The 26,882-nt window shown below is 43.8% G+C and overlaps 1 protein-coding gene and 1 pseudogene across 1 annotated transcript in view; one reads left to right on the top strand and one right to left on the bottom strand.

The window, feature by feature from the left end:
* PIP5K1B (phosphatidylinositol-4-phosphate 5-kinase type 1 beta) overlaps positions 1 to 26,882 on the bottom strand; it is a 168,010-nt gene that overhangs the window by 41,250 nt on the left and 99,878 nt on the right. Inside the window, exons 8-11 of the mRNA XM_032801803.2 lie at positions 16,732 to 16,943; positions 7,190 to 7,273; positions 7,023 to 7,071; positions 6,029 to 6,113 (exon numbers count right to left, since the gene is read on the bottom strand). Of these exons, the coding sequence (XP_032657694.1) occupies positions 6,029 to 6,113; positions 7,023 to 7,071; positions 7,190 to 7,273; positions 16,732 to 16,943 (430 nt within the window). The remainder of the gene's footprint in view (positions 1 to 6,028; positions 6,114 to 7,022; positions 7,072 to 7,189; positions 7,274 to 16,731; positions 16,944 to 26,882) is intronic.
* On the top strand, positions 10,301 to 10,520 carry LOC116837458 (U2 spliceosomal RNA; annotated as a pseudogene).

The following is a 26,882-nucleotide window of genomic DNA, read 5'->3' as shown; positions in this document are numbered from 1 at the left end:
TGTTTATAGCCTGAGGACATTACTGCTATACTGTGAAAATATTTACCCTGCCTTATTATTGCCACTGTAGTTATGCACATCAATATTTGTTTTGGATAAAACAAACGTTTCCAAAATATTACTGACTGACATATTCACTAATGATGTTATGCAGCTGATTCATAAACATTCCAGATAGTTTATAATGCTGAGCAGGACTTGCCTTGAATACACTGCATACTAGACAAACACAGGATCAGATCCTCTCCACTATTATTCCCCAAAATTTGGTCTTTTGTCAATACAATTTCCTCTCCTAAAAGGAGGTCAACCATTTCTGTTTGTGTGTTTAGTTCCCAAATGCATTAGAACTCCTAGACACTGCCTGCAGCAACTCACACAGAAAGACAGTTCTGGAGGAAGATAGATACCAGAAGACCCAACTGCATATAACTAAAAAGCTGTGACCCTCTTGGAATGAGGAATCAGATGCACAGAAACTCAGCACCAAAGACCCAGTGCTACTCCAGAACCCCTAGAGAGGATGCCATAGGCAATGGCTATGCTAACGCTGAACTGGCCTATGCCTAACACAGTCCCTGATGGTCACTATTTTTTGTCTGTTTAAAAGACCAGGTAAACTCTTGTTCCGTGCATTGAACACTGGGGTGCGACATTGTAAAAGCATATTGACAGATTTGTGGTTAAGGTGCTGGAGTAAGACTGCTTTCCTACTACGCAAACAAGATTTTCTTCCTACTGTGATCTCCCTGCATTGCAAAATGAACTATGGGACTGAAACTTCCATGGACCCACAATGGCGAGCAACAGAATTCAGCCCGTCCCACCTCATGACAGCCAACACATTTCCAAGGACCCTGACTGAAAAGGCCCCCTAATCTCCCATCCATTTCCCAAGCCATCCTCCCAAAATGAACTACTGACATTGCTAGAGCTCCAAAGCACTATCTTCATACAAATTAATAATAATAATCACTGAAGTCTTCTAGGAGTCCTACAAGCCTTACTTCTTCACACAGGATGCCATAAAACCAAGTGCCAGAAAAAAGCTTCCTATAGATGGTGAGGTTGCTGCCTTTACAGTGCTTACAGCCTCCGCTACCCTGAAAAGCTCAAGATCAAAACTTTGCTCCTCATCCATAGGGAACTTTGCACTGCCATTAGGATTGCTGGGACAGCCAGCTGACAGCATTCCCAATGCACAATTTTAGAAAAGCTACCTGTCCTAATGGAAGCATACTAATAGCTTCTCAGGATTAACTGAAAGCAAAAGGATAGCAGAGTAATATCATCAGAAACCATTACCAAGGAACCGGGGTCCCCAACGCGGTGCCCGCGGGCGCCACGGTGCCGGCGGGGGCATCTTAATGCACCCGCATCCTAGCCCCCGGGGAGAGCACCCGTCGAAATGCCGCAGTGGCATTTTGGGGGGAGGGGGGGAGACGCCTCTCGATGACGATGCCTGTCGCCGACAAGTGACATCATCGAGAGGTGTCACTCCCGAATTTCGGCAGGGACGCCTCTTGATGACGTTGCTTGTCGCCGGTAAGCGACTTCATCGAGAGGCGTCGCCGCCGAAATGCTGCCAAATTTTGGCAGCATTTCGGCGGGTGCTCCACCGCCGCAGCGGTCCTTCGGCTGGCGCCCGCCAGCCAAAAAGGTTGAGGACTGTTGCCATAGAACACAGAAGAACCTCTGATGAACAAGAGATCGAAAGTTTTTAGAGACATTCTCAGAGGAAGCTAGCAACCTTACATAATATGGCTAAATAGGACATTCTGAATTCTTTATTTTGCAAAAAGATGAAAATGTCCTTAAAACCTTTAATCCATATACAAGTAGATAAACAGTCTTGTGTCAAGAACAAAATATGAAAAGAACCATCAGATACATCACACGTTAGAACTTTAGATATGATTAGTTTTGAAAAGAAAGAAGACGGAAAATTATGATAACTAAGAAGAATGAGCCCAAAAAGGGATAGAAGGCAAATACTCATAGTCTTTCAACCTAGTCACCAACAATATATGGTCTTCCTGGAAATAAGACAGGAGCAGACTGAGAACAGACCAAGGTCTGAGAATAGCTCAACTAGTAACCAACATAAATGAATATTCCAAGCATAATAACACTGTAGTCATAGGGAAAGGAAACAATACTGTTCCATGACAATGCCTTACCAGAATGGGCTAAAAGATTTACCATTAATTTGATCACTGTCACCCTTAACCATTACTACCCAGAGATTCTCTTTCCTATTACCTCTCTGAATTTCAGGTTACACTACCTCAGATATATTAGCATTTCCCCCATGCTGAATAACATTTTATTATTCTCATTGTCTAGATACCTTTGTCAGGAGAAGGGCTTTTAATTGTGCATTTTCCCAGCACCTTGCAAAACAGAGCCCTGATTTGGGCTGTTAGGTACTCCCATTAATGTATGATAAAGGTCACCAAATGTCATCAGTTCAATCAGATCACCACCCACATTTGGATCTTTCCAAGCATAATTTTTGAATTCTGGTCTGCTGGAGGATAATACTATTGTCTTTAGATCAAATGTAGATGAATAAAGGCCAGTACAACGTCAAAAATATTGACTTCCAGTGCTTGAATTTTTAATAAAAATAAAACCTGAATTGAACTTTTGATGGAAAGAGCCAGTAAGAACATGGTTTGCTAGAATCAGATTTTACCAGATAATCTCTTTATCTCATAATGAGCTAGTGACTGACCAATTTTCATCTGTAATTGTATACAACCAAAATGGCTTTAATATTATGTCAGACTAAATCTTCCTGAGGACACAGTTACAAGTGAAAAGCATATTTAACTCAAAGAATTTTAAAAGGTATCTGACATTTTCAGCTCTACCATACCTAAGGTTAACGTGAAAAACTTCAAAGGCCAAATCTTCAAAAGTAACCTTTAATTTTGCTCTTTTTTTTTTTTTTCAATACTCAAAAGATAATGAATTAAAATTGCATTCAAAACTAGAAGCACAGTGTGGCCCCTTTGATAACGTGGGGCATGTTGGCTCCTTGAACCTCTCAGACCACACTATGAGTAAAGATTTAGACAAGAATACCGCTAGAAGAAAGGAAGACTGATGCTAATTCCATTTGCTGTCCAACCTGCCCATTTATGAAGCATAGGCCCCAGGTAAACAGTAGTATCTGATCATGTAATTAAAGATTATAATATGAATGTATATGCACAAGAATGCAGAGATAAGACTGCACCCACAACCTTAACTTAAGCATTTTCTGACTTTTGAGGGCTTCAATTTGCTGTCTTAGCATTCTTTTAAATATATTATGCCATAAAAACAAACTACTACTCTGCATTTCTGCAGCTCATTCTAAGGATTACAAAGAACTTTATGAACAAGAATCAACTAAACAGCCCAAGATCCCGGGTGCGCTGAGGAAGTACTTTTCCCCCTACTGTAATGAGGTATTAAAAGGCTAAGTGACTTGCTTGTGGTCATACAGTAAGTCTGTGACTGAGTAAAGTATAGACCTTCTGATTCCTATTTCTATGCTTCAACCATATAACTACTTCTTCCCTTATACGTATTACTAATGGTTACTTATGTTATAGAAGCAACCACCTGCTCTGATCAAAATTGGGCCCTATTGTGCTAGGCATTGTATAAGCAGAAGGTAGACATGATCCCAGGCCCAACCAGGAAGACCAGTGTTCTTCATGTATACCTTGTCACACTTCTATAAAGATGCTTTTCAACTTTCTTATTAGCATGGGTTAGACTTGAACATTAGTAAATATCATTAGAGTTGCAAGACAGCAAAGAGAAAAATCAATTATTTATTTATAAAATCTAACTGATGGGCTTGGTTGCTTTATTTTGCATATAGCACATTCTTGATGTGAATAATTTAAAAAAAAATTTCAAATACTATATTGTAGCTCTGCTCCAAAATTTAGATGTTGGTCACATGTACACACACGAGTATTAAAAAAACCTAACAAGAGAAATGTTTTCATGAAATTACATTTTGAAAATATTTCAAGATTTTTTTTTTACAAAAGCCCTTCAGTTCTTAAAAACAAGAACATGAAAAGAACCAGCTTAATTTCACAGTCTAAGCTAATGAAGTGTAAGAAGCAAACAAGCAATATATGTAGGGCTTAAGGATTTAATAGAATCTATATTAATTTAACCAATTTTGAATATATGGAGGTCAGACAGCAAAAATTTTCTGGCCTCTTTAAGGAGTAGTGGGGATTGGAGCCATCCAACCTGTTTCATGACATTGCCTTTTTAAGGAATAGGTGTTTAAGGGAGCAGCACACAAGCCTGGAGAATCAGAGCCAGATGGTAACCAGGGAGCTACCTCCTGAACAGGATAAAAACCCAGCCAGTAGCTGACTACAGGGGATAAAAGAGGTTCTGTGTAGCGGGGTTGGAACCCAAACACCAGTAGGCCTGGGAAGTCTGCTTGAGTCGGTATCCAGTCCCATGCAGGAGGGCTGAGGAATCCCTTGACCAGGGGTTTGGATTTAAGACTCCAGGGACCAGGGTTGGATGAAGCCTGTGGAAAAGACTGTCCAGAGAAGCCATGGTTTGCAGTGCGACTGAGCTCCCTGCCTCACAGGTAACTGGAGGGGAAAACTGAGAACCTGAAGCCCTGGAAGGGGGATGAAACTGGAAACCTCAAGAGGGAAAGGTTTGGGCCTGATGGGCCAATGGAGACTGCACTTCATAAAGACTCAATAAATTGAACCCCAGGAAGGAGATGGTTACATTGAATACTCTGGGCTGTGAACAGTTACTGGGAGAACTAGGAGGGAACTGAGGGTGAGGAGCCTACAGGACCAGGCAGTGTCACAAGGGGGCATGCTCTGGGATTGGACCTTGTCACAGCTTGACAGTTTCATTCTGAGCAATGATAAGGAAGAAATTGAGTACAGCAGACTTGGAAACAAATCACTTTCTTCCTCTCGGACATTTGCAAATTCTTTTGTTTCTCGTGATAAAAGACCTGCTGTACTCTGTTTGGCAGGGCTGTGGGACCATGGCAATATTAATTTGTTCTTTTCTTTGGAATCAAGAAACAAAATATCTGATAGTTATTTCTCAAAACCTTTGCTGAAATCCAGCTTCCCACACCCAAATGGAAGGTAATTACTGGAATGTTATTTGTTCTACTCTAACTTTCTAGGTTTTCCTAGTTTCACTTCTTGTCTGGTTAGAGGGGAATGGGCTCTCACATCTTGTACTTTTGAATGTTATAGATACTCCTGCTCTTTTAAGTCCCTGAATCCAGTGCTATTTCAGCGGGTAGGGATGAGGGTGATAAATGCGGTTAATAAACCTTCCAGCAACATTTTAAATTTAATTCAGCAGAGAGTTTCATGGCTGCCTGCAGTACTGGTGGCCCTCTCTGGTTACACAGATCTTTGTATCCTTAGTGAACTATTTTTGTAATCTTTTTGGTGGCGCTTTCTCATTTCTTCCCAACTGTCTTAGAGTGACATGCCCATTAATCTTGAAATGAATTAGATGATTAAAGAAAGGCAAAATGAAGAAAAAAAAGTTGAAATGGGATTTTAAATCATAAAGAGGAGAGAATTTAATAATTTAGACACCTCCATCTTTCCAGATTCTCAAACCCCATTTTTGTTCTGCTAAAGCACAATAGAAAAGGAATCAGAGAAGGTCCATCCTTACCAAACTTGTCAGATTTAGGGCCCAATCCTTCAACCTTCATTCATGTAACCTAGACACATTCAAGTCAATAGGACTACTCATGTGAACAAGGGCTGCAGCATAGGGTGTTACTTATTAGCTCTAAATGCCCTTGACATCATCACAAATGTCCTAATTCCAAAGACACAGGGAAAGCTCCTATTGACTTCAATGATCGGAAGGTTTGGGCTCTTAGTGTTTGTAAAATGCTGAGAGATCCCTAGATAAAAGGTGCTATTCTACCGGAGTGTAAAACACTATAAAAGAACAGAGTATGAAGTTATCCAGAGGGCTTACAATGACGAACCCTTACCTTGAACTTTTTTGAAAACCCTCGAACTCATGAACTTTAAAAACCTGTCTGCATAAAAACTTGGTCTGTGGACTGAAACAGTGTCCTAAAAAGACAGAAAAGGCCTTAAAGTTACACTCTTCATATACAATTCAAAATGAAACGCGCAAGAGAAAACCTGGCATGTGTTGGGTACGTTATATCACGCCCCGTTTGGGAGCTCATGCAAGGAGATCTAGGGTTTTGCCATCTCAGAGGCTACTGTATTATTACTACACTCCTCTGCTACCCATTTTATTTCACTGCACTCTTGATAAAACACCAGTCTAATTATTTTAAGCATTCAAGATAATTTAAAAATACCCTTTTATAATTTATTCTATTCGTATGTTACCAAGTCTTGCTCATATTTAAAAATGTATAATTTCCCTTTCTGGGTAAAAATCTCAACAACTGAAGGCTCAGTATTCAAACATGGGGGCCCTAAAATGACCAAATTCCTTATCTGAATGCTTTAATCAAGCACTGATGGGCACTTAAAATGGCAGTGCATCTAAGCACCCATTTAAGCACTGAATACCATGGGGCCAAATTCTGCCCTGCAATCCTTTGCAACTGGGCTGATGTTGACTCAGGGCATAATTTGAGTAGTTAATTAACTTTGAATTAGCATTTTGGATGGATTACTCCATACCTGTTTTAGTTGTATTGTGAGGATAGTTTTGTGTAACCTGGTACAATGTAGTTATAAGGATGGTCTGGTCACCTTTGCATGTGTCTGTTTTTCTTTTTATCTTTTATTTAAAAAAAAATTAAACAATCAGAAAAATAAGATGGACATATATGTCAGAAATCACTGAACTAAAATCACTAAGGAAAACACACAGAAAAAAATCACATCTAATTGCCTAGATACTACAGTGATGGGTGGATTATAAACATAATAGCTCGCTGTCATAAACAAGAATCAGAACTCTATTATGAAAAATGCTGATAATTTAAAAAGCAAACTTACCCCATCATAAACAAGTGCTTTCCAGGAATGTTCTAGCTTCTTCATTAACCTAAGCAATTAAATCAAAAAAACTTTGTGGAATTTCCTCATCTTGCAATCTCAGAATACTTTATTAAGATAATGGCTTTAAATATAGCAAAATATTTTCATTCTAAACTGCCACTTACCTGTAAGACTGTAGGATATCAATAATACCCATAAATAGAAGCAGCTTCTCTCCTTTATGGCTTTTAGCTGGAATGCCTCCCATTCTAATGGCAACAAAATAATTTTATTAGATATTGTATTTTACAGACTTTTTAATATCACTATTTAGAAGGTGAACTGCATTTACTACAGAAAAAAAATCAGCAACATTAAGGCTAGTTGTTGAATGCAAGCTGCCCAGGGCTTCTTGCCGCCTCACCGGGAGCAGGGGTGAGGTGGAGGGGGGAAGCAGCCCAGGGCCTCTTGCCCCTGTGGAGCAGGGTCCAGGTGCCCTTGCATCTCACCTCTGCTCCCAAGCCATGAAAGTCACAAGACAGCCAACATTCCCAGCCGGGAGTGGGGTCCAGCTGCCCCAGCTCTGGGGGCAGCTGGGCTCTAGGTGCCTGGCTTTCTTGTCAATTTCATGGTAGACATACAGCCAACAGCCAGTATAAGGAATGCAGTGTCTACACAAACACTGCATTGTCCTAACCATAGTGCCAACTCTGTGCTTAATGTGTGCTTAGCACCTGCAGCGCCTGCCTCCCACCCGCCAACAGCCCTGCTGATCAACTCCTCCCACCCGCTGCGATCTGCTGTACTGCGGCATGCAGGAGGCCCTGGAGGGATGGCGGGGGATGCGGAGGAGCAGGAATGGGGCATGCTCAGGGGAGTGGGAGGAACTGGGCAGGAAGAGGCAGAGTGGGGTGGAGATTTGGGGGAAGGGGTGGAGTGGGTGCTGGCCCGGGACTGGGCAGAGGTTGTGCACCCCCATGGAAAGGAAGAAGCCAGCGCCTGTAGTCCTAACTACACAGACATAAACCCTATGCCTCTCGTTGATGTGATTTTATTACGTCAGTATAGCAGACAAGTTACACTAACAGGTTGAGCATTTCAGTGTGTACACCTCCAGTGTTTTGTAGACAAAGCTGTGTTGTGTAGACAAGGCCTTAAAAGCCTACATTCTATTGACTTTCAATGGGGCTTAGGTTTCTAGGTTTCCTGGGCACTTCTTAAAATTTTACCCAACATCCCTACTCGTGTAAATAATGGCAGAGAATTTTTGATGATCCAAAGTGGTCAGAACCTTCGCTTTAAGACTCATAGACTCATAGGTCAGAAGGGACCAATATGATCATCTAGTCTGACCTCCTGCACAAGGCAGGCCACAAAACCCTACCCATACACATTTATAACAACCCCGAACCCATGACTGAGTTATTGAAACGTCAAAATTGAGATTTGAAGACCTCAAGCTCAGGGATTCCACCAGCAAGCGACCATGCCCACCTGGCGGGAAGGCGAAAAAACTCCAGGGCCTCTGCATCCGCCCTGGAGGAAAATTCCTCCCGACCCCAAATATGGCGATCAGCCTAACCCCTGAGCATGTGGCAGGCTCACCAGCCAGCACCAAGAAAGAATTCTCTGCAGTAATCATTTCCATTCCCATCCAACATCCCCTACAGACCATCGACAGACTATCTGCCGATAATCCAATCAATTGCCCAAATTAAACTTATCCCATTCATAAATCCCTCCATATACTTATCAAGCTAGCTTAAGACCGATAAGTCTTTTGCCCCCACTAACTTCCACGGAAGGCCGTCCCAGAAACTTCACTCCCCTAATGGTTAGAAACTTCGTCTAATTTCAATCTAAACTCCTAATATCCAGTTGTAACCCATTCGTCCTTCGGCTACATTAGTAATGACTTAAATATTCCTCTCCCATCCCTAACGTTAATCACCCTGATATATTTAATTAGAGCAAGCATATCTCCCGGGCCTCTTTTGTGCCAGGCTGAACAAGCCACTCTTGAGTCTCCTTTCATGAGGCAAGATTTTCCATTTCTCGATCATCCTAGAGCCCGTCCTGAACCTGTTCCAGTTTGATTCACCTTCGTAAACATGGGACACAGACACCATATTCCAGGTGGGGTCTGCACCCAGCGCCGTACTATAACGGCACTTAAAACCTCCTTCTCCTTGCTGGACAATCCTCGTCCGGATGCATCTAAACACCGCATTGTTTTTTAAACAGCCATATCACATTGGCGGCTCATAGTCATCTGCTATCAAACCAATACCCTAAAGGTCCTTCTCCCCTCCGTCGTTTCCAACTGATGCGTCCCCAACGTATATCTAAAATTCTTATTATTAATCCCTAAGTGCATGACCTTGCACTTTTCGCTATTATATTTCATCCTATTACTATTATTCATTGAAAGCAGACCACTTCCAATAACAAAGTCCCCACCACCATGCTTGAGCATTGGTTCAGTATAACTCAGGTCATCTTGTATGCAAATGAGAGAGTAATATTTTACACACTGGGCACAATTCAGCTGTGTCAACTTATATTCTAGTGCTTCAAACATTTAAAGCTATATATAATTAATAATAATGCCCAGTCCTTATATAGCACTTTTTGTCAGCAGATCTCAATGTGCTTTACAAAAGGAGGTCAGTATTATCCCCACTTTCATATGAGGAAACTGAGGCACTGGAAGGTAAAGTGACTTCTCCAAGGTCACCCAGCAGCCCAGTGGCAAAGCTGGGAACAGAACAGCATTATCCTCCCATTAATATGTTGTAAGTTTAAACCCAGGCTTCATTAGCTTTAATGGTATTTACCTGCATAACTCCCTGGTTAACAGACAGTAAACCCTTTTCAATGTGAAATGAAGTCCTATTATATCAAGGATTGATTACACAGAATAAGAACGCTGACTCACTCTCTTATTAGCACTGAACATGCATCAAGGGCAGAATAATTTGAGGAGCCCTTGATTCTTGGAACAACAATAGTTGAAATGTTTTATCCCTTTCTGTAAATTTATCTGTCACAACCTTAAAATTCTCTCTATGTCAGAGCCTGTTGTCAGATATCAAGGGGATAGAAGTATTGTCTTTTGGATGTGATAACACCATGGTGATCAGCACCTCTGCTTTATTAAAAATTCCATGGCACTATTTGTAAGTGTGGGATTCTTAACAGTGTCCTGGCTGAATTCCAGCCTGGATAATTACAATCTGCCTATCTAAAATTCCTCTGCAGTTTCAGTTAGATAGGAAGAGGAGAGTAATATGTTCTAAGTTTCTCGGCTCCTTGGAGCTAAGATCAAAGTGTAGTGTCTGTTCTTATCAGTTTAATTCCTTCAAATGGACATCTGCAAACCATTGTCCTGAAGATGGAATCTCCTGCAGCTATTTTTGAAAAAATTGATGCTGCCCTACAGATCTATGCTTCTGCTGAAGCTGATTTGCATATAGATGGTGCTGATTTACATATGCACTGCATTGCTGAAACCTTGAAAGAAATCTCTCTTTCTTCTCCTCTTTCAGCTACATCCTCATCGACCGCTGCTGTTCCTGTGTGTTCCACATTCCAGAAAACCCAACGGAAGCCTCGCCCAAAGACCCGGACCACCAGCAAGGATGAAAACATCAGGAGTTGGCAGAAAAAACCTCTGGCAGGCACCTCTACAGGAAGATTGAGCAGCAGAAGACCAGCTCTTCAGCACCTCACATCCAGGAACAAGAACGTCTCGACAGCTCTTCAGGAGAGGAGGAGCTCAGAAGAAACTCACCTGCTTCCCAGGTCCAGGATGCTGAACACCTCCCTGCTGCTCCTGAGACGGACGACACTGGAGAAGCCCCTCCGAGGATCCAGGACCAGGATGCTGATGGGCGCCCCGCTGAGAAGGATGTTGCTGGAGGAGCCCCCCCCACCAACTGAGGACCAGGATGCTGATCGCCGCCCCACTGGGAAGGACGCTGCTGGAGGAGCACTCCCAACGATTGAGGACCAGGATGCTGATGGCCGCCTTGCCAGGAAGGATGCTGCTGGAGGAGCCCCCCAGATGACCAAAGACCGGGATGCTGATCACCGCCTCGCCAGGAGAGACGCCGCCAGAAGAGCCCCCTCAACAACCGAGGACAGGGATGCTGATCACCACTCCACCGGGAGGGACTCTGCCGGAGGAGCCCCCACAACGACCGAGGACCGGGATACTGATTGCTGCCCCGCTGGGAAGGATGCTGCAAGAGGAGCCCCCAGATGACCCAGAACCAGGATCCTGAGTACCGCCCCGCCGGGAACGATGCCAGCAGAGGAGCCCCACACATGACCGAGGACCAAGAGGTTGATTGCTGCCCCGCCAGGAAGGATGCCGCCGGAGGAGCCCCCCAAACGACCCAGGATCAGGATGCTAAGCGCCACTCCACCAGGAAGGATGCTGCCGGAGGAGCCCCCCAGATGACCAAGGACCAAGACGCTGATCACTGCCCTGCCGGGAAGGATGCAGCCGGAGGAGCCCCTCAAACGACCCAGGATCAGGATGCTGAGCGCCATCCACCGGGAAGGATGCCGCCAGAGAAGCCCCCAGGAGACTGAAGACCGGGTTACTGAGTGCTGCCCTGCCAGGAAGGATGCCACCGGAGGAGCCCCCCAGATGACCAAGGACCAAGACGCTGATCACTGCCCTGCCGGGAAGGATGCCACCGGAGGAGTCCCCCAGATGATCCGGGACCGCGATGCCGAGCGCTGCTCCGCTGTTCCAGAAAGGAATGTTCCAGAAGGAACAACCTCCTCGACCCGAGACTCTGAAACTTCTTACCACCCGCCTGTCCGGAGGAGGGCCGCTCAAAGGGGAATGGACTCCAGAGCCCTGGATCTCAATGCCATGTGCTGTCCTTCCGGGCAAAGAGATATCGTGGCCAGTGAGTCCAGTACACCCCCAGGAGTGACTTCACCTCCTCAAGCTTCTCCACCAGACCCAGAGGAATCACCTGGTGAGTCTGCAGGCACAACAGGGGTCCACCCCACAGACGGTGAGGCAGGGGACAACGACCACATCTACCTCCAGTACCCACTCCTTACAGGCCTCCTCCTCTGCCCCTTCTGCCTCCCCATCCACGGAGTCCAGACCCTCAGGGCCCTCAGCAAGCACATTCGCAAGACCTACAACAAATGGATTGCTTTCCGGTGTAGCCACTGCAATGCACCCTTCGAGACCCAAAAGAAATGCAAGTCCTATCACGCCACATGCAAGGGACTCCTCATGATCACGAAGGTGAACCCTGCTGACGTCCTGCGGGCTCCAACCCCGACCCCCACCGATAGTCCGGCTTCAGCACCCCAACCAGCATCCCCACCGTCACGGCAGGCAAGGGAGGACCAACTGCTAATCGAGGAAAGCACAACCCCCGCCTCAAGGATCGATGATGCCACCAAAAGGACCAGTCCCATCTCCAGAATCCTCACACTGGACCCTGCTGTGAAGGGGATCACTGCCACCTCCCAGGTCAACAACCTCACCAGGCGCCTCAGCGACTTCATACAAAACATCCGCCGTGATACGACCATGAGACGGTGCAGTGCTTCCCCACAGGCAACCTCATGTCGCTCTGCCATAGGAGCAACTAACACTGCACCCCAGGCCACACGGCGAGACCCAGCCAATGGAGGAGCCTCTCGCAGCCCCCCATTCCCAAGACCAGACCCTGCCCCCAGGAGACCCAATACCCCCTCCAAGGTTACCCAACGAGCCTCCAACTGCCAAAAAAACCATTCCCCACCGAGGATCCTTCACTCAGATACCACCTGCAGAAGACCTCAAACCATCCCCAGTACTTCCAAACAGAGCCACGCCCCCACAAAGCCCAGCACCAGTGCTTCCAGAACCCCATTTCCTCTCGGAAGATCCAGCGCTGGCTAGGAGACACTGAGAGCGGCCTCCTCCACTACATCAGGACCCCCCCCCTCAGGACCCACCTGAACACGGCTCCCTAGGTCGAGGAACAAGTAGACCAGCACCTGAACCCGTGGAGACACCGCAGCAGAAGGAACGACGTCCACGAGCGAGGGTCGCCACACGATGGCAATCTGCATTGATGGAAGAACTGGCAAAGGCCAAGGACTTCGAGACCTTCAACAGCCTGACGAACAGACTGACTGCAGAACTCTCTGTGGAAATTGCTGCCAGAAGGAAGGAACCCCAGGAGACCTCACAGGCCACGCGCAGATTCCCCGTGCCGGGTCGTAACACCGCTGCCAGAGAAGGCCAGGAGAGGGCACGTCGGCCACTGCTACGATCTGGCGGCTGCATCCCATATACAGAAACTATACAGGATGAACCGGCCGAAAGCCATGAGGGAGATCCTCGACAGGACCTCCATATATTGTGCCATCCAGCCCGAGAGACTCCACTCCTACTTCAAGGACGTGTTCGATAACGAGGCTCAGACCGACTTGCGACGCCCGGAGTGCCTTCTTCCACTACCCCGGATCGACCTCACTGAAGATCTGGAGTGAGATTTCTCCCCCCAGAAGGTGCAGGTGAGGCTGACAAGGACCAAAAACACCGCCCCTGGAAAAGATGGCATCCGCTACCACCTGCTGAGGAAGCGAGACCTTGGCTGCTTGGTGCTCGCTGCCATCTTCACCAAATGTAAGCAGTTCCACCACGTTCCTCACTCTTGGAAAAAGTCCTCATTCACAAAAAAGGGGACCGAGACGACCCCGGCAACTGGAGGCCCATCTCCCTCTGCTCCACCATCTACAAGCTGTACACCAGCTGCCTCGCGGCAAGGATCACGGAGTGGTCAGTTTGCGGGGGCACCATCAGTTCAGTCCAGAAGGGCTCCATGTCCTCCGAGGGATGCTACGAGCATAACTTCCTCCTTCAGACGGCCATCCAGGAGGCCAGAGGTCCAAGAGGCAGTGCATCGTAGCATGGCTCAACCTGACCAACGCCTTCAGGTCCATGCCCCACCACCACATCTTCGCCACCCTGGGAGAGTTCAGGATGCCGGCTACCTTCATCCAGATCCTCCGGGACCTCTACAAGGACTGCACTACCACCATCCATCCATGGATGGAGAGACGGACGCCATCCCCATTCACCGTGGCGTGAAACAAGGATGCCCCCTCAGTCCCATCATTTTCAGCCTGGCCATGGAAACGCTCATCCAAGCCATCTTCAACGGCCCAACTGGCTTCGACCTGCATGGCAAGAAAATCAGCGTTCTGGCCTACGCGGACGATCTGGCCCTGGTCACCGACAGCTCAGAAAGCCTCCAGCAAATGCTCGACATCACCAGCCAAGCCGCCGAGTGGATGGGCCTGAGTTTCAACCCCCAAAAATGTGCCTCCCTCCACATCGACGGTGGCACCAGGGCGCTGGTCCGGCCTTCGCAGTTCCTTATCCAGGGCGAGTCTATGACCTCCCTTGAAGAGGGAGAGATATACAAACACCTCTGCACACCCACAGGAGTCCATGTCCGGCAGACCCCCGAAGACACCATCACAGAGATCCTACGAGACGCAGCCCAAATCGACTCCTCCCTGCTCACCCCCTGGCAAAAGATCAACGCCCTCAACACCTTCCTGATCCCCCGCATCTCCTTTGTCCTCAGGGGATCAGCTGTGGCCAAGGTGCCCCTGAACAAGGCCGACAGCACCATCAGATGGCTCCACCATTCCCAGAGGGTGTGCAAGGACATCATCTACATTTCCCACAGACAGGGCAGTGCCAACGTACCTCGGATGGGTGACCTGTGCGACATAGCGGTGATGACCCACGCCTTTCGCCTCCTGACTTGCCTGGATCCAACAGTGAGGAGCATCGCACAGGAGTCCGTACGGGGTGTGGTCAGGAAATGCATTGCCAGGACCCCCTCCAAGCAGGATGTTGCCACTTACCTCAGCGGTTCCCTGGAAACTGAGTTCAGGAGAGACCTATCCTCTCTCTGGTCCCACGCCCGCAACACCTCAAGACGCCTGGGTAAGAGGATCAGGTGCTGCTGGAAGTGGTGAGAGGAACGCCGGGAGCTGGGAATACTGGTGTCACGTGTAAAGACCCCGGACCACACCATCGTCACCCCGACCACCAGAGCCATGCTAGAAAGGTCCCTGACAGACGCCATCCGCTACCACTACGCCGAGAACCTCAAGTGGAAGCCGGACCAGGGCAAGGTGTTCGAGGTGTCCAACAAGTGGGACGCCAGTAACCACTTCCTCCCCGGGGGCAGCTTCACCAGGTTCGCAGACTGGTCGTTCATCCACAGGGCCCGACTCAACTGCGTTCCCCTCAACGGAGCCATCCACCATGGCAGCTGGGACAAGTGCTGCAGGAAGTGCGGCTACGTGAACGAGACCCTGCTGCACGTCCTGCGTGGATGCAAGCAGCACTCCGTAGCCTGGCGGCACCGCCACAACGCCATCCAGAACCGACTAGTGAAAGCCGTCCCACCGTCCCTGGAGAAGATCACCGTCGACTCCGCCATCCCTGGGACAGACAGCCGACTGCGACCCGACATCGTCGTGACGGACACAAAAAAGAAGGTCCTCCTAGTAGATGTCACAGTGCCTTTCGAAAACCGGTCCCCTGCCTTCCATGAGGCCCGAGCACGGAAGGAGTCGAAGTATGCCTCGCTGGCTAAGACCCTGAGAGCCCAGGGCTACGAAGTTCAGGTACGTGCCCTGATCATGGGAGCCCTGGGCTCATGGGACCCCCGCAACGAGCCGGTTCTGAAAGCATGTGGGGTAGGTCGACGTTATGCCCAGCTCATGAGACAGCGCATGGTGTCCGACACCATCAGGTGGTCCAGAGACATTTATATCGAACACATCATCGGACACTGCCAATACCACACTGAGTAACTGAGACAGCAGACCAGGGAAATAACCCACTTCCTTCCCTGAGGGACCAAGGGACGCAGCCCACCCATGTACCTATCCGCTCCACCGATACTGACTTGGACTCCTTATTCATTCCATGGGTGGCGAACCCGAGCCCACTTATCCACTGACACTTAAAAAACCCTTGCACCCCGATCTGGGTCTATGCCAGTTATGTGATATGTATGTATCTTTTCATCCTTGCGAACGATATCTGTAACCCCCCATAACCCAAGCTTGACCCCAGATGTACAGTACCTTCCCCCTCAACCTGTGTATATTTCATTTCAAACATTTCCTTTAATAAAATTTTTATTTCTGTAAGCTGTTAAAATATCTGTCTTGTTCCACCTCAGCGGTGGCTGCATTTCAACAATTGGTGAAGCAATTCTTCTGTATGTAGTGAGTACATTTCTTTGGGATGACAGGCCCTACACAAATATCAATATAATCAATAACAACTTTTGCTCACAGCGCATGACACTGTTTACAGTTAAACAGATTATGTGTGGAGGTTTTGTAGTGACTTTCATTATATATAAGTGAGTTCACTACATGCCGATAAATTGTTTTGAATTATAACTGCAATTGCCATCATGTATTTAAAGATGATGAATAAACTAATCAAAATTTTAATTTTCTGGTCTCCAGTGAGCCTTGGTATGTAAGTTTTGAACACTTTTTAGAAAGTATTTAGCTTAATCCTTCAAATCACTCCTACGTAATGCCTTCAAGGATGGGAAGCTAGCCAGAGTTAGATTTAATACAACGTAGAACAGTTTGCAGAAATAAAATTTAGAAATTTCCAGTCAATTTTTAACAAGAGATTTTGGGGACTTACGTATTTGTAGCTTCTGTGATGACAGATTCCCCAGACTTTCCAGGACCCTGTATGGATTCCATGGCTGTAGAATAGAGAACTTTCTGTCCTCCATGACGTTTGGCATCAGATGCATTCTGGGAACTCTCCCCATCCTTCTCTTTTGTGATACTGTCCAATACATTGATCCCCAGCAGCAGACTATAATCCATAATTTTAAAGCTTTCCAGCACCTGTTAATTAAGAAGGACTGCATGTACTGTAACACACACAAAATAACTAGACATAATTTAATTTCTGCTGTGTAATTCAACCACTTGAACCAACCAAATAAAAGGAAAAAACCCATATAGGTATGTCAATATAATGGGTTTGACTAGGACAGTTTGCAAAAAGATAAACAAAAGTAATATTTTTGTACTAGCCTCCCACCTTCTGTCAGATTCCCAAATCAACTTACAAATGTTAATAAGCTAGCCATCCCAGCACCCTCATTAAAAGTGGGAAACCTAAAGTACATAGAAATGTAAGGCCTAATGTAAGACTATTTTCAGTTGGAGAGTTTGCCTCACCAGCAACTCCATATCATTTATAGTGAGAAAGCAGTTAATTAGTTATCTTCCTATACATTATTTTTATCCTATCTGATGTACTTATGGATGATCTGCTAAACATACACAAATCCAACGTTGAAAAAAATCCTTGAAGGGCAGATTTTCAAAAAGGAAAAGGGGCAGTCAAGATGCCCCACTACCATGACAAGTTAACTGGATTTGGCACCTAACTCCCATTTGCGCCTTTGACAGGCTCTCTGTAACAGGCCAAAACTGGCCAAAATAAACTTTATACTTGAACTATGACTTGATTTTTAACCAGTCTCCTCCTCTGGTCCTACCAATCACTTTGATTCCTGGACCATGACAGGTTCCACTTCCCCATTCTTGCAAGTATGTATAAGATTCTAATCTCAGTTGCACCAGTATGAATCCAGAGGGACTCCATTAAAAGGAAAAATCTCTCTCTGAGTCAATTAACTGTGCATAGGATCTCCTTCAGTTCCCCTTTTTATATTTTAATACTATATCAGAATCACCAGCAGACGGGTATGAAAGCCATGTTTGGCACTCATGGCTAGGGAAAGCAACCTATTTAACTTCCTGTAATCTCAAAGAGAAATATGGAGCAACATGTGTCCTTTTCTTCATGCAGCTCAAGAATGATTTAACACAGATTTTAATACAAAGATGTCTTACTGCTAATGTTGTAATTTGGCACTGAACTGCAAAATTTTATGTCATTTTACCAAGAACAAGAACAATTTGATTTTACAGAGACAACAAATGAAGCACAGTAACTCCAGGTATGCCAATTCAGTCAGGCTTATCAGAGCCTGACTTCCTCAGTGTTTTGTGTAAAACACCATTCATTTATGAAACACTGTGCACATATTTGCATTTTCAAAATGAGATCAGAAAAGATTTCAACATAGCTGGGAGTTATGTAACAGGGAAGGGGAGCTCCACCGCCTATGAATACATTTTATCTTACCAACCATTGACTGTAGACATGGATGTGGGGAAGCTGTTTTATTAATATGCACATTTCTAAAGCGTCCCACGTTTCTGCAGTTAGGGTACAATGTAAGACTTTTTGTGCAAGTCTTCCCACATTAACTATAGTGGTAGAAGGAGGCCTTGATGTTTCTCATTGAAGACAGCCAAGAAAAGTGATTTAATTCAGGAAAGTAACATGAGATGCAAGAGAGTTTCAAAATGGGGATAGAACGGATGCTAATATTGTGTGTATGCCTTCTAGTTAAACTTCCTGAATTAAATCACTTTTCTTGGCTGTCTTCAATGAGAAACATCAAGGCCTCCTTCTACCACTATAGTTAATGTGGGAAGACTTGCACAAAAAGTCTTACATTGTACCCTAACTGCAGAAATGTCAGGTCTCACTCTGATCTCTGGGGGTAACACAGGTAAAATGATTGAGCAAGTGGTGTGAATATAAAAAGGTAACTGAGCAAGTCAAACACACACATCTTGCAGAATTCTTCTATAAAGGAGGAACAGGTTGGCTTCAAACAAAGTGCAAGAAAAGTGTGTCCACACACTCAAATGCATGAGATGAAGCTATCAGCACCCCAGCATATCCTCTGATCCTGCCAATATAGGCTTTTGGGCAACAATAAAATAAAGAATCTAGAATATCACATGACAAGATCAGAAAAATCTATTTCATTACACAGAATGTGAGACTGATGGGTCACTAAACACTTCTTGTTTTATGGCACTGGGAATCGAACTGCAAAAACAGCATAGTTAAGGAATACAAGATCCTGTATTGTATGAATACATTAGAATACTAGAGTCAGAGGAACTCGCACAAGTACAGTTTTCTTTGCTCCTGCCATAGTAAATAAGTTTATTTCAAAAACATTTATTGAAGATTTTCATAGGTTGCCTATTTTTATAAAAATAGATGGTATAAGACAACTTGAGTTCCATTTAAAATGGAAAGAAAGCTGATGCCTAGCATATTGCAAAAAATAAAAGGTAAATTAACGTTTGCCCTTCTGAAAATACTACTCTGATATTACAGCCAGTATCAGTGTCTACGTAAATCCTGATTTCATCAGATAAATATGCTTGCAAAGATGGTGCCATTTTCATTTGTGCACTTTAAAAAAAAATCAGCTCACATTCTTTCCTTTAATGAAATCTGTTCTTGCCCCATTCTCTACCCCCTTGGGATTAGATCGTTCATGGTTCTGCTGAATTAAAATCAAGGGTAACACCAAGTTAATATCTGATACAGTCTCTTGAAAGACTATGGTGTATATCCAGCTTGCCATTGCAGAGGGATATATTGTGCAATACAGAAGAACTTTTCTAACTCTGACTGAAGTGATCCACCCCCATCTCCTTTTGCCCCTGCTCCTTGAGCTAAACATTGACTAAATTTCATTGCTGTCTGCATTTTTGTTCCAGGATCACTAAAACCAACCATGTACTACTTCCTAGCTGCTCTAAATCTCTTGGAAACTGAAGTGAGCAAAGTGACATTTTTTCCTAGACAGACCCTCAGCCCACATTTCATTTTTACATGCAGCAACTTATCTGAACTCTACTGTAGCCGTTTGAATCCTATTCTTGCTCACTAGACATTTAACTGCATACACCAGCCGAAGAGATCCCAAATAAACTGAAATAATAAGATTCAAATCTTTTTAGGGTACATTAAAATAGTAACTGCCATATAAATTATCTAGGTTCCAACATATCTGCATGCCTGTTGGTATATGAAACGTGTACATTATGATGACCTCTGTACCTATATATTTGCTAATCAAAGCAGGAAGCTAAGCCCTGATGCAAACTGATCTTAATCATGGTTCCATTTCCTTGTCAAAATGACAATGTTAAAATGAAAAGATCATTAAACTAACTAGAATGTGCAGGAAATTAAAAACTTCAGGGCCAATAAGTCATTGTCACCAAATCCTGCAGTCCTTACCTCAGGCATAACTCCAATTAACTTCAATGTGATTTTTGCCTGAATATGAATTGAGTAAGGACTCCTAGATTTGGCCCACTGTTAAGACTTGAAGGAGAAGGAAAAAACCAATAAACTAAACTCTGCTTCATTTAGAAAACAACATTTTTCATGCATTAATGTTAATGTAAATTAATAACTTTGGTTACACTCATAAAACTTACATGATCCAGTAAAACCTGGTATTTCTATACCTCCAATATCCCAAGTGACAAACGGCCCACTTCTACAACCTTTACTCATGTTGAATGAGGTCCTTATGTAAGGAGAGAGAAACTCTCAAAGCAGATATCATGATACTACATCTACAAAAACAGTAAAGCATTGACAAAAGCCTCATGCTTGGTCATGAGGGATCTAGAGATGCAAATGATGTCCCCTCTTCCCTAAGAGCAGGTTCCCTCTGGGGTTATAAATAGAGAGAAATTCTGTCATTTTCAGTTTCAGTCTTCCTGGACTGAAGGGGTCAAATGCATAGCACCAACGTAACAAAGCTTGCATTTTGCAAGAACTTCTGGATTTACTGACATTTAGACACACAAGGTTTGCCAAAGTGCTGTATTATATTGTGGCAAATTAGTATGAGTTTGGAGAGCATTAGTGAACAGAAATTACAACATTCATCTAGTCTGCTCATTAGTAAGCTGTCACATTCTCAGGGCACAATCCCAACTAATGAGTAGGTACGTCATCCCCTTCCCTCTAACCTGGGATGCTCTTTACAAGGCTTTGCTGCTGTAACCTCCAGTCTGGAGTGCTCACAAACTGCCTCCAACATGAAAGAGTGAGCGTGTGTGTATTGCAGTCAGTCAGCCACACCTGGGCTTACCAACCTTGGTTATATTGCCAGGTGTCCCCAATACATCCCCAGTCCTAGATTTCCCTCAGAAATGTATGTCCTGTACTGCTCAGCTCTCTCCTGGACAATTACAAGCCTATATAAAGTCTGTCATTTCATTAATAAAAATGATAACCACACATCTTATTACCCCAAATGGCGTTTCCCAGACATTATAATTTAAACATATTGGATCAGATAAGACAATAAAACAAGTTTATTAACTATACAGAGATAGATTTTAAGTGAGTACAAATAATGAGGCAAAAAGGTCAGAAACAGGTACCAAAAAAAGTTAAAATGCTACAGATGCCTAACAAACAATATCAGTTTCAAGCAAAGTTTTTCTCACTGCAAGCTCTCAGCAGTCTAACTGACCAAACTTCGTAGGCCAGGACCCCTACACCAATTCCTTTGTTCCTTCTGGTGCAGTAAATTGATGGAGAGAGAGAGGTGTCTGATGCTTTTTATAGCCCTGACCTTCATTTGGGGAGCATTTGTAGCTGGGAGCAAGGCAACAGGCAGTCTGTATGGAAGGGAACTCCATGCTATTTCTTTGCCAAGATGCAGATATATTTGCCCTGTCCCTTTTCCCCATCAAAAATGGCCATTGAGAAGATAATGGTCTATCAGCCTTGTTTACACCTGGCTGAGGCATCAGCTTGCCCTTTGTCTCTGAAGAACTGGTTTGGCACACCCCAGACTTATCTAGAAAACGTGCTTTTAGTCATGAGTTCAGCATGTGTTTATAACTTCACATAGAATGCTGCTACGTGCATTTTGCCATAATATCACTATTCAGCAAATTATGTGTTCAGATGTACAAAGATGATTACAATAGTGCGTAGGGTGTGGACACAGGGTGCACAGGCCTCTATCACATAAGCTTCCCCCTGTTGGGGTAAATACACAAAGAGCTGGCTTCCAGCATAATAGTATCATCTGGTAATGATGCTAATGGTTATGGGTCTGGCTAGAGATGTTGTGAGAACTTCTAGGTCATGGACCCCAATTGCCCCTTCTATTCTTAACTTGTACTGTACAAAGATTTAACAGGATTGTCAAAAGTAGTGTCCAAGCTGAATTTATTATGTGCTGAGAGGCAATACATTGTCAAAAAGAGTATGCCATAAGGAAATTATGAAAAATTCTTCTCCCTCACACACACATTGCCATTTGACTGATTAGGTTCTCCCTCTGCTGAGCCTTTGAGTTTAGTCAGGGGCCCTGTGAATAACCCTAGCGAGAGCCAACCACTTAAGCTACCACTGTTGCACTAAGCCCATGATAAACCAACTAGCTCTGCCTCTGAACATCCTGTTCCTGATGCAGCATGTGCTGTACAGAGACTAATGATGGGGTCTGCATGTATAATATGTGGTCACGGGCTATCACAGCACATTCAAAACTACTACAGTGTAGTAAAAGACATACTCATAATAGAGCTGCTAAACAAGTTGTTCACAAAAACTAATACCATGACCACATGGAATACAGAATCAACCTTTTCAGATTTTGCTAATAGATCATTTCTTTTCTAGATGTATTTTCTTGACCCTGAATTTAGCAATACTACCAGAGTCCATCTGAAATCCAGAAATGTACATCTAGAGACTTGAACTGCTGATTTCAATAGGCTTTGGATAGTGACAGTAATATAATTGCTAATACTACTGATAAAAAAAAATACTTGATCAGATTTTTATCTCTGAATACATTACACTAGGAGAAATGGAGGGTTATTTTAGATTTCAGTTGATGTGAATGAAATCAGAATCTGGCCCACAAACAATAGCTGACTGCCATGGAAACATCCCACATGTGCTACAATACACGTTAGGCAAAGGAGAATGATACACAAAAAACTATGGGCTTTACATAAGCCCACAAAATAAAGCAAAATTTGGCCCTACAGACCTCTATCCCTGATACTCCGAAACACTGCAATGGGTACTCAGATGCCATATGAGCTGTAGCATTTGGGCACAACTGATTGAATTAAGGCTGGAAGAAAATAATGCCTTGATCTTAAGTTCTTCTGAAAAAGGAGCTTTTTGTCCTTAACTCTGAATTTCCTTATTTTAGTAGGTTTAAGTCAGGCCATTAATGTAGCTCTTTTAAAATTTAATTTCCTCCGTCAAGTTCACAATGTTCTTTGCCAATGCAATAAAAGAAAAATACAGACTGTGACAAGCAATACAACTCTTACTGGTAAAAAAACAGTATGAAATATCTGCCCTGTTCTTAAAAATTCATGATCACAACTAGATTAACTATTGTTGCTTCTGCAATAGCTATTTTAAATTTCTGGTATCAGTGGGTTAACTGCTCTAATACTATGAATTATGAAATTTATGAACAGAGACTACACAACTGTTTGAAGTGTTTAAAGACTGCACTTTATTTATATATAATTTTGTAAGTATAGAGAATGTTGCCTAACAAACAAACTTTTCTCCTTTGTTTTGTCTTCCTGATTCACTGGCTCCAGAGACAATGAGTTCTTAATACTAAATGTTGCAAGTGTATTCAGAAAAGGAAGAAAAATGAATTCAAATTATATCTTAAAAATTCTTTGGGACAAATTTAGCCTTGGAATAGGTGGGCCCAACTTCCATTGAGGTGAATAGGACAGATACCTAGTTACTCAAAATCTAAATTTGGCCCTTTAGTTTTGTTTGCATTCCAATTAAAAATAGCAGATATTAGGCTGGTCAGATAGCATATATCAAGATGAATTTCCAAATAGAAACGAACAGGAAAATGACAAAAATTTCCCACTCTCCCCCACTATTTTCTGTCCAGCCCTATCCAGCATTGAAATATTGATTTTCCTTCAGGATACTTTAAAACCAGTAACTCAATCCTCAACACTCCTATGAGGCATCTAAGTATTATCCTAATTTTAAGTTGGGAAAACTGAGGCAGAAAGGTTAAATAACTTGCCATGATATGAGAGAGAGTAAGAGCAGTCTTTAGAACTCAGAAATTTTTAGCTCCATCACTTGTAGTTACATCATCTCTCTTACTCAACAAAATGGGGGTTGAGGCTGTTTGACTCAATTTCTCCCAACAGCACTACATAAAATGTCCCCCTTCTCTCTCTTTTCTCGAAAAGCAAGCACTTGTGAGAAAAAAAAACAAATAAAAAAAACTGTAATGCATCTTCTAGTACATTTGTCCCTTTTTAGGTCATTAGCATTTTGATTGACAACTTTTCCTCATTTGTAAAACAGCTCCTGTTGAAACTGTATATCTAATTACTTAGCGTTAGATAATAGCTGTCTTGTTTCCACACTGCCCAACAGACTATTCATGCATAATGACATAATTCTCCCAAATGTGTAAAAGATACATGCCATGGCTAAAACTAAACTACTGCATGCCCAACAGATATACCACATCAGGGTAAACACCTGCAAATACAAGCCATCTAAAACTCTGATTTCAGCATTGCAGGTAAGCGTGCTTGCCTTGTTTTGACTTGAGGCCAAAATTTCATCAGAAAGTTCCACAATAAGACCTTTTTGTCTAAACCAAAGAAGTCACCAGTTGGTCATCCTCAAAAACTCCTTCACATGTCCCTTTTCTACAATGCATGTAAAGCTGATTATCAGAATTTTTTAGAGGATATTTAAAATGCTTAGTACAAACAAAATTTGTTTCTATACAAGGTGGGGTACACACACATTCTGGATAAACTGGGTTCAGACAACAAGGGTTTTTTGTAATCCCACAACAATTTCGTAAATCTTTCAGTTACATGATTACAAGTTTTTTATACAGAAGCATGCTGACAATTACTGGAATCTTTTGCTCACTTTGACCCAAGTAGGATGGGAAAAAAACCCAAAACATAAAATTAGGACATTGTGTGGTTTTACAATCCCCTGTGGGGAATTTTGGTCTATAAACTCACACACTAAATAGATGCTGCTCATCTGGATAAGTTTTGCGCTCTGTGAGAGTTATAACCTGAACAGTTGGAGATACAAGGAGACAGCTGAGAGGGCTAAAGCAGTAGTTCTCAAACTGTGGGTCGCGACCCCGTTTTAATGGCATCCCCAGGGCTGCCATTAAACTTGCTGTGGTTCGGGGCCAAAGCCAGAGCCCCACAGCCTGGGGCCAAAGCCCATGGGCTTCAGCCCTGAGTGGCAGGGCTCACGTTACAGGCCCCCCCACCTGGGACTAAAGCCCTGGGGCTTTGGCTTCCCTGTCTGGGATGGTGGGGTTCAGGCAGGGCTGGGGCTTTAGCATTGACTTCGGCCCCCTCTTGTGGGGTCGTGTAGTAATTTTTGTTGTCAGGGGCGGGGAGGAGGAGAGAAGGTGTCACTGTGCAATGAAGTTTGAGAACCCCAGTTTAGAGCATGGTGGATGGAAAGGGGCTGGCTGGGGAACAAGACTATGGCTGTGGTGAGTGTGGGAAGTGAGGATGGTTAAGGAATATTGTGGTCAGGTAAAAACTAGTCAGCAGAGGTTTAGGTGGGTGGCAAGTGGATGTCAAGTGTCAAGGGCAATAGGAAAGATGGCTGGACGGGGTGCAGGTCCATCCTCCCAATAGACTACCAAAACCCATTGTCCATGCACATCCATTTCCTGCCAGACTTCTTCAACAGGACAGGTGCTGTTTTTCTGATCTAGTCTTGCTTGATTCAGCAGTGAGTGGAAAAAGTGACCAGGTTCACTGTTTCACTCCTCTTCAATCAGAAATTTCCAAAGCTGCTTACAAATGACTGTCACGCACATAAAGCGTGCTCTTGTATGCCACAAGATGTAAAGATTTCCAGAAACATAAAGGTCTTGTCATTGACTCTATTCCCTTAGAATACAAGTTTCTCTGTTTGTGTTACCCACCAAAGCATGTTAAACTGGATTAGAAACAACAATTTGGAAGGGCCAAAAGGTCTGCACTACTTCGTAATAAACATTTAGATCACCAAGATATTATTAGATTACATATCAGCTTTCTTTGATGAATTGCTTCACCTGCCTTGCACTCTGTGGGACTGAAAGGAGACAGAAAGGATGGTGTTGTAGTTAAGACACTGGACTGAGACTCCCAAGATAGGATTTAATTCCCAGCTCTACCATATTCTGACCATGTTACCTTTAGCAAGTCATCTACTCTATCTGTGCCTCAGACATCCACTGTAAAATGGAGGTGATAATCCTTCCTTTTTCCCATCCTTTGTCTGCGTTGTATATTTGGATTATAAACTCTCTGGGGCAGGGAGTATTCCAGATGTACATCTTTTACAGTGTATCAGTATAGTGCAGGGGTCGGCAACCTTTCAGAAGTGGTGTGCTGAGTCTTCATTTATTCACTAATTTAAAGTTCCGCGTGCCAGTAACACATTTTATACGTTTTTAGAAGGTCTCTTTCTATAAGTCTATAACTAAACTATTGTTGTATGTAAAGTAAAAAATGTTTTTAAAATGTTTAAGAAACTTCATTTAAAAATTAAATTAAAATGCAGAGCCCCTCGGACTGGTGGCCAGGATCCAGGTAGTGTGAGTGCCACTGAAAATCAGCTCGCATGCCTCCATTGGGACCCGTGCCATAGATTGCCTACCCCTGGTATAGTGCCTAGTCAATGATATTTTGATCTCAGTTGGAGCATCTTGGCACTACTAACAATGAAATGTTGCCTTACTTTACTTGGCTTCTGTGTCATCTGAGAACTAATTCACGAAAAAACAAACCACTACCAATTTCCCAAAGGGATCTACTGCTTTAAATTTAATTATTGCTAATATACATACATGGCCAGAATCA

Source organism: Chelonoidis abingdonii, chromosome 6, assembly GCF_003597395.2.
Source record: "Chelonoidis abingdonii isolate Lonesome George chromosome 6, CheloAbing_2.0, whole genome shotgun sequence".
Taxonomy (NCBI): domain Eukaryota; kingdom Metazoa; phylum Chordata; order Testudines; family Testudinidae; genus Chelonoidis; species Chelonoidis abingdonii.
Note: the sequence above shows the minus strand (reverse complement) of the source record. Positions and strands in the feature narration are given on the sequence as shown.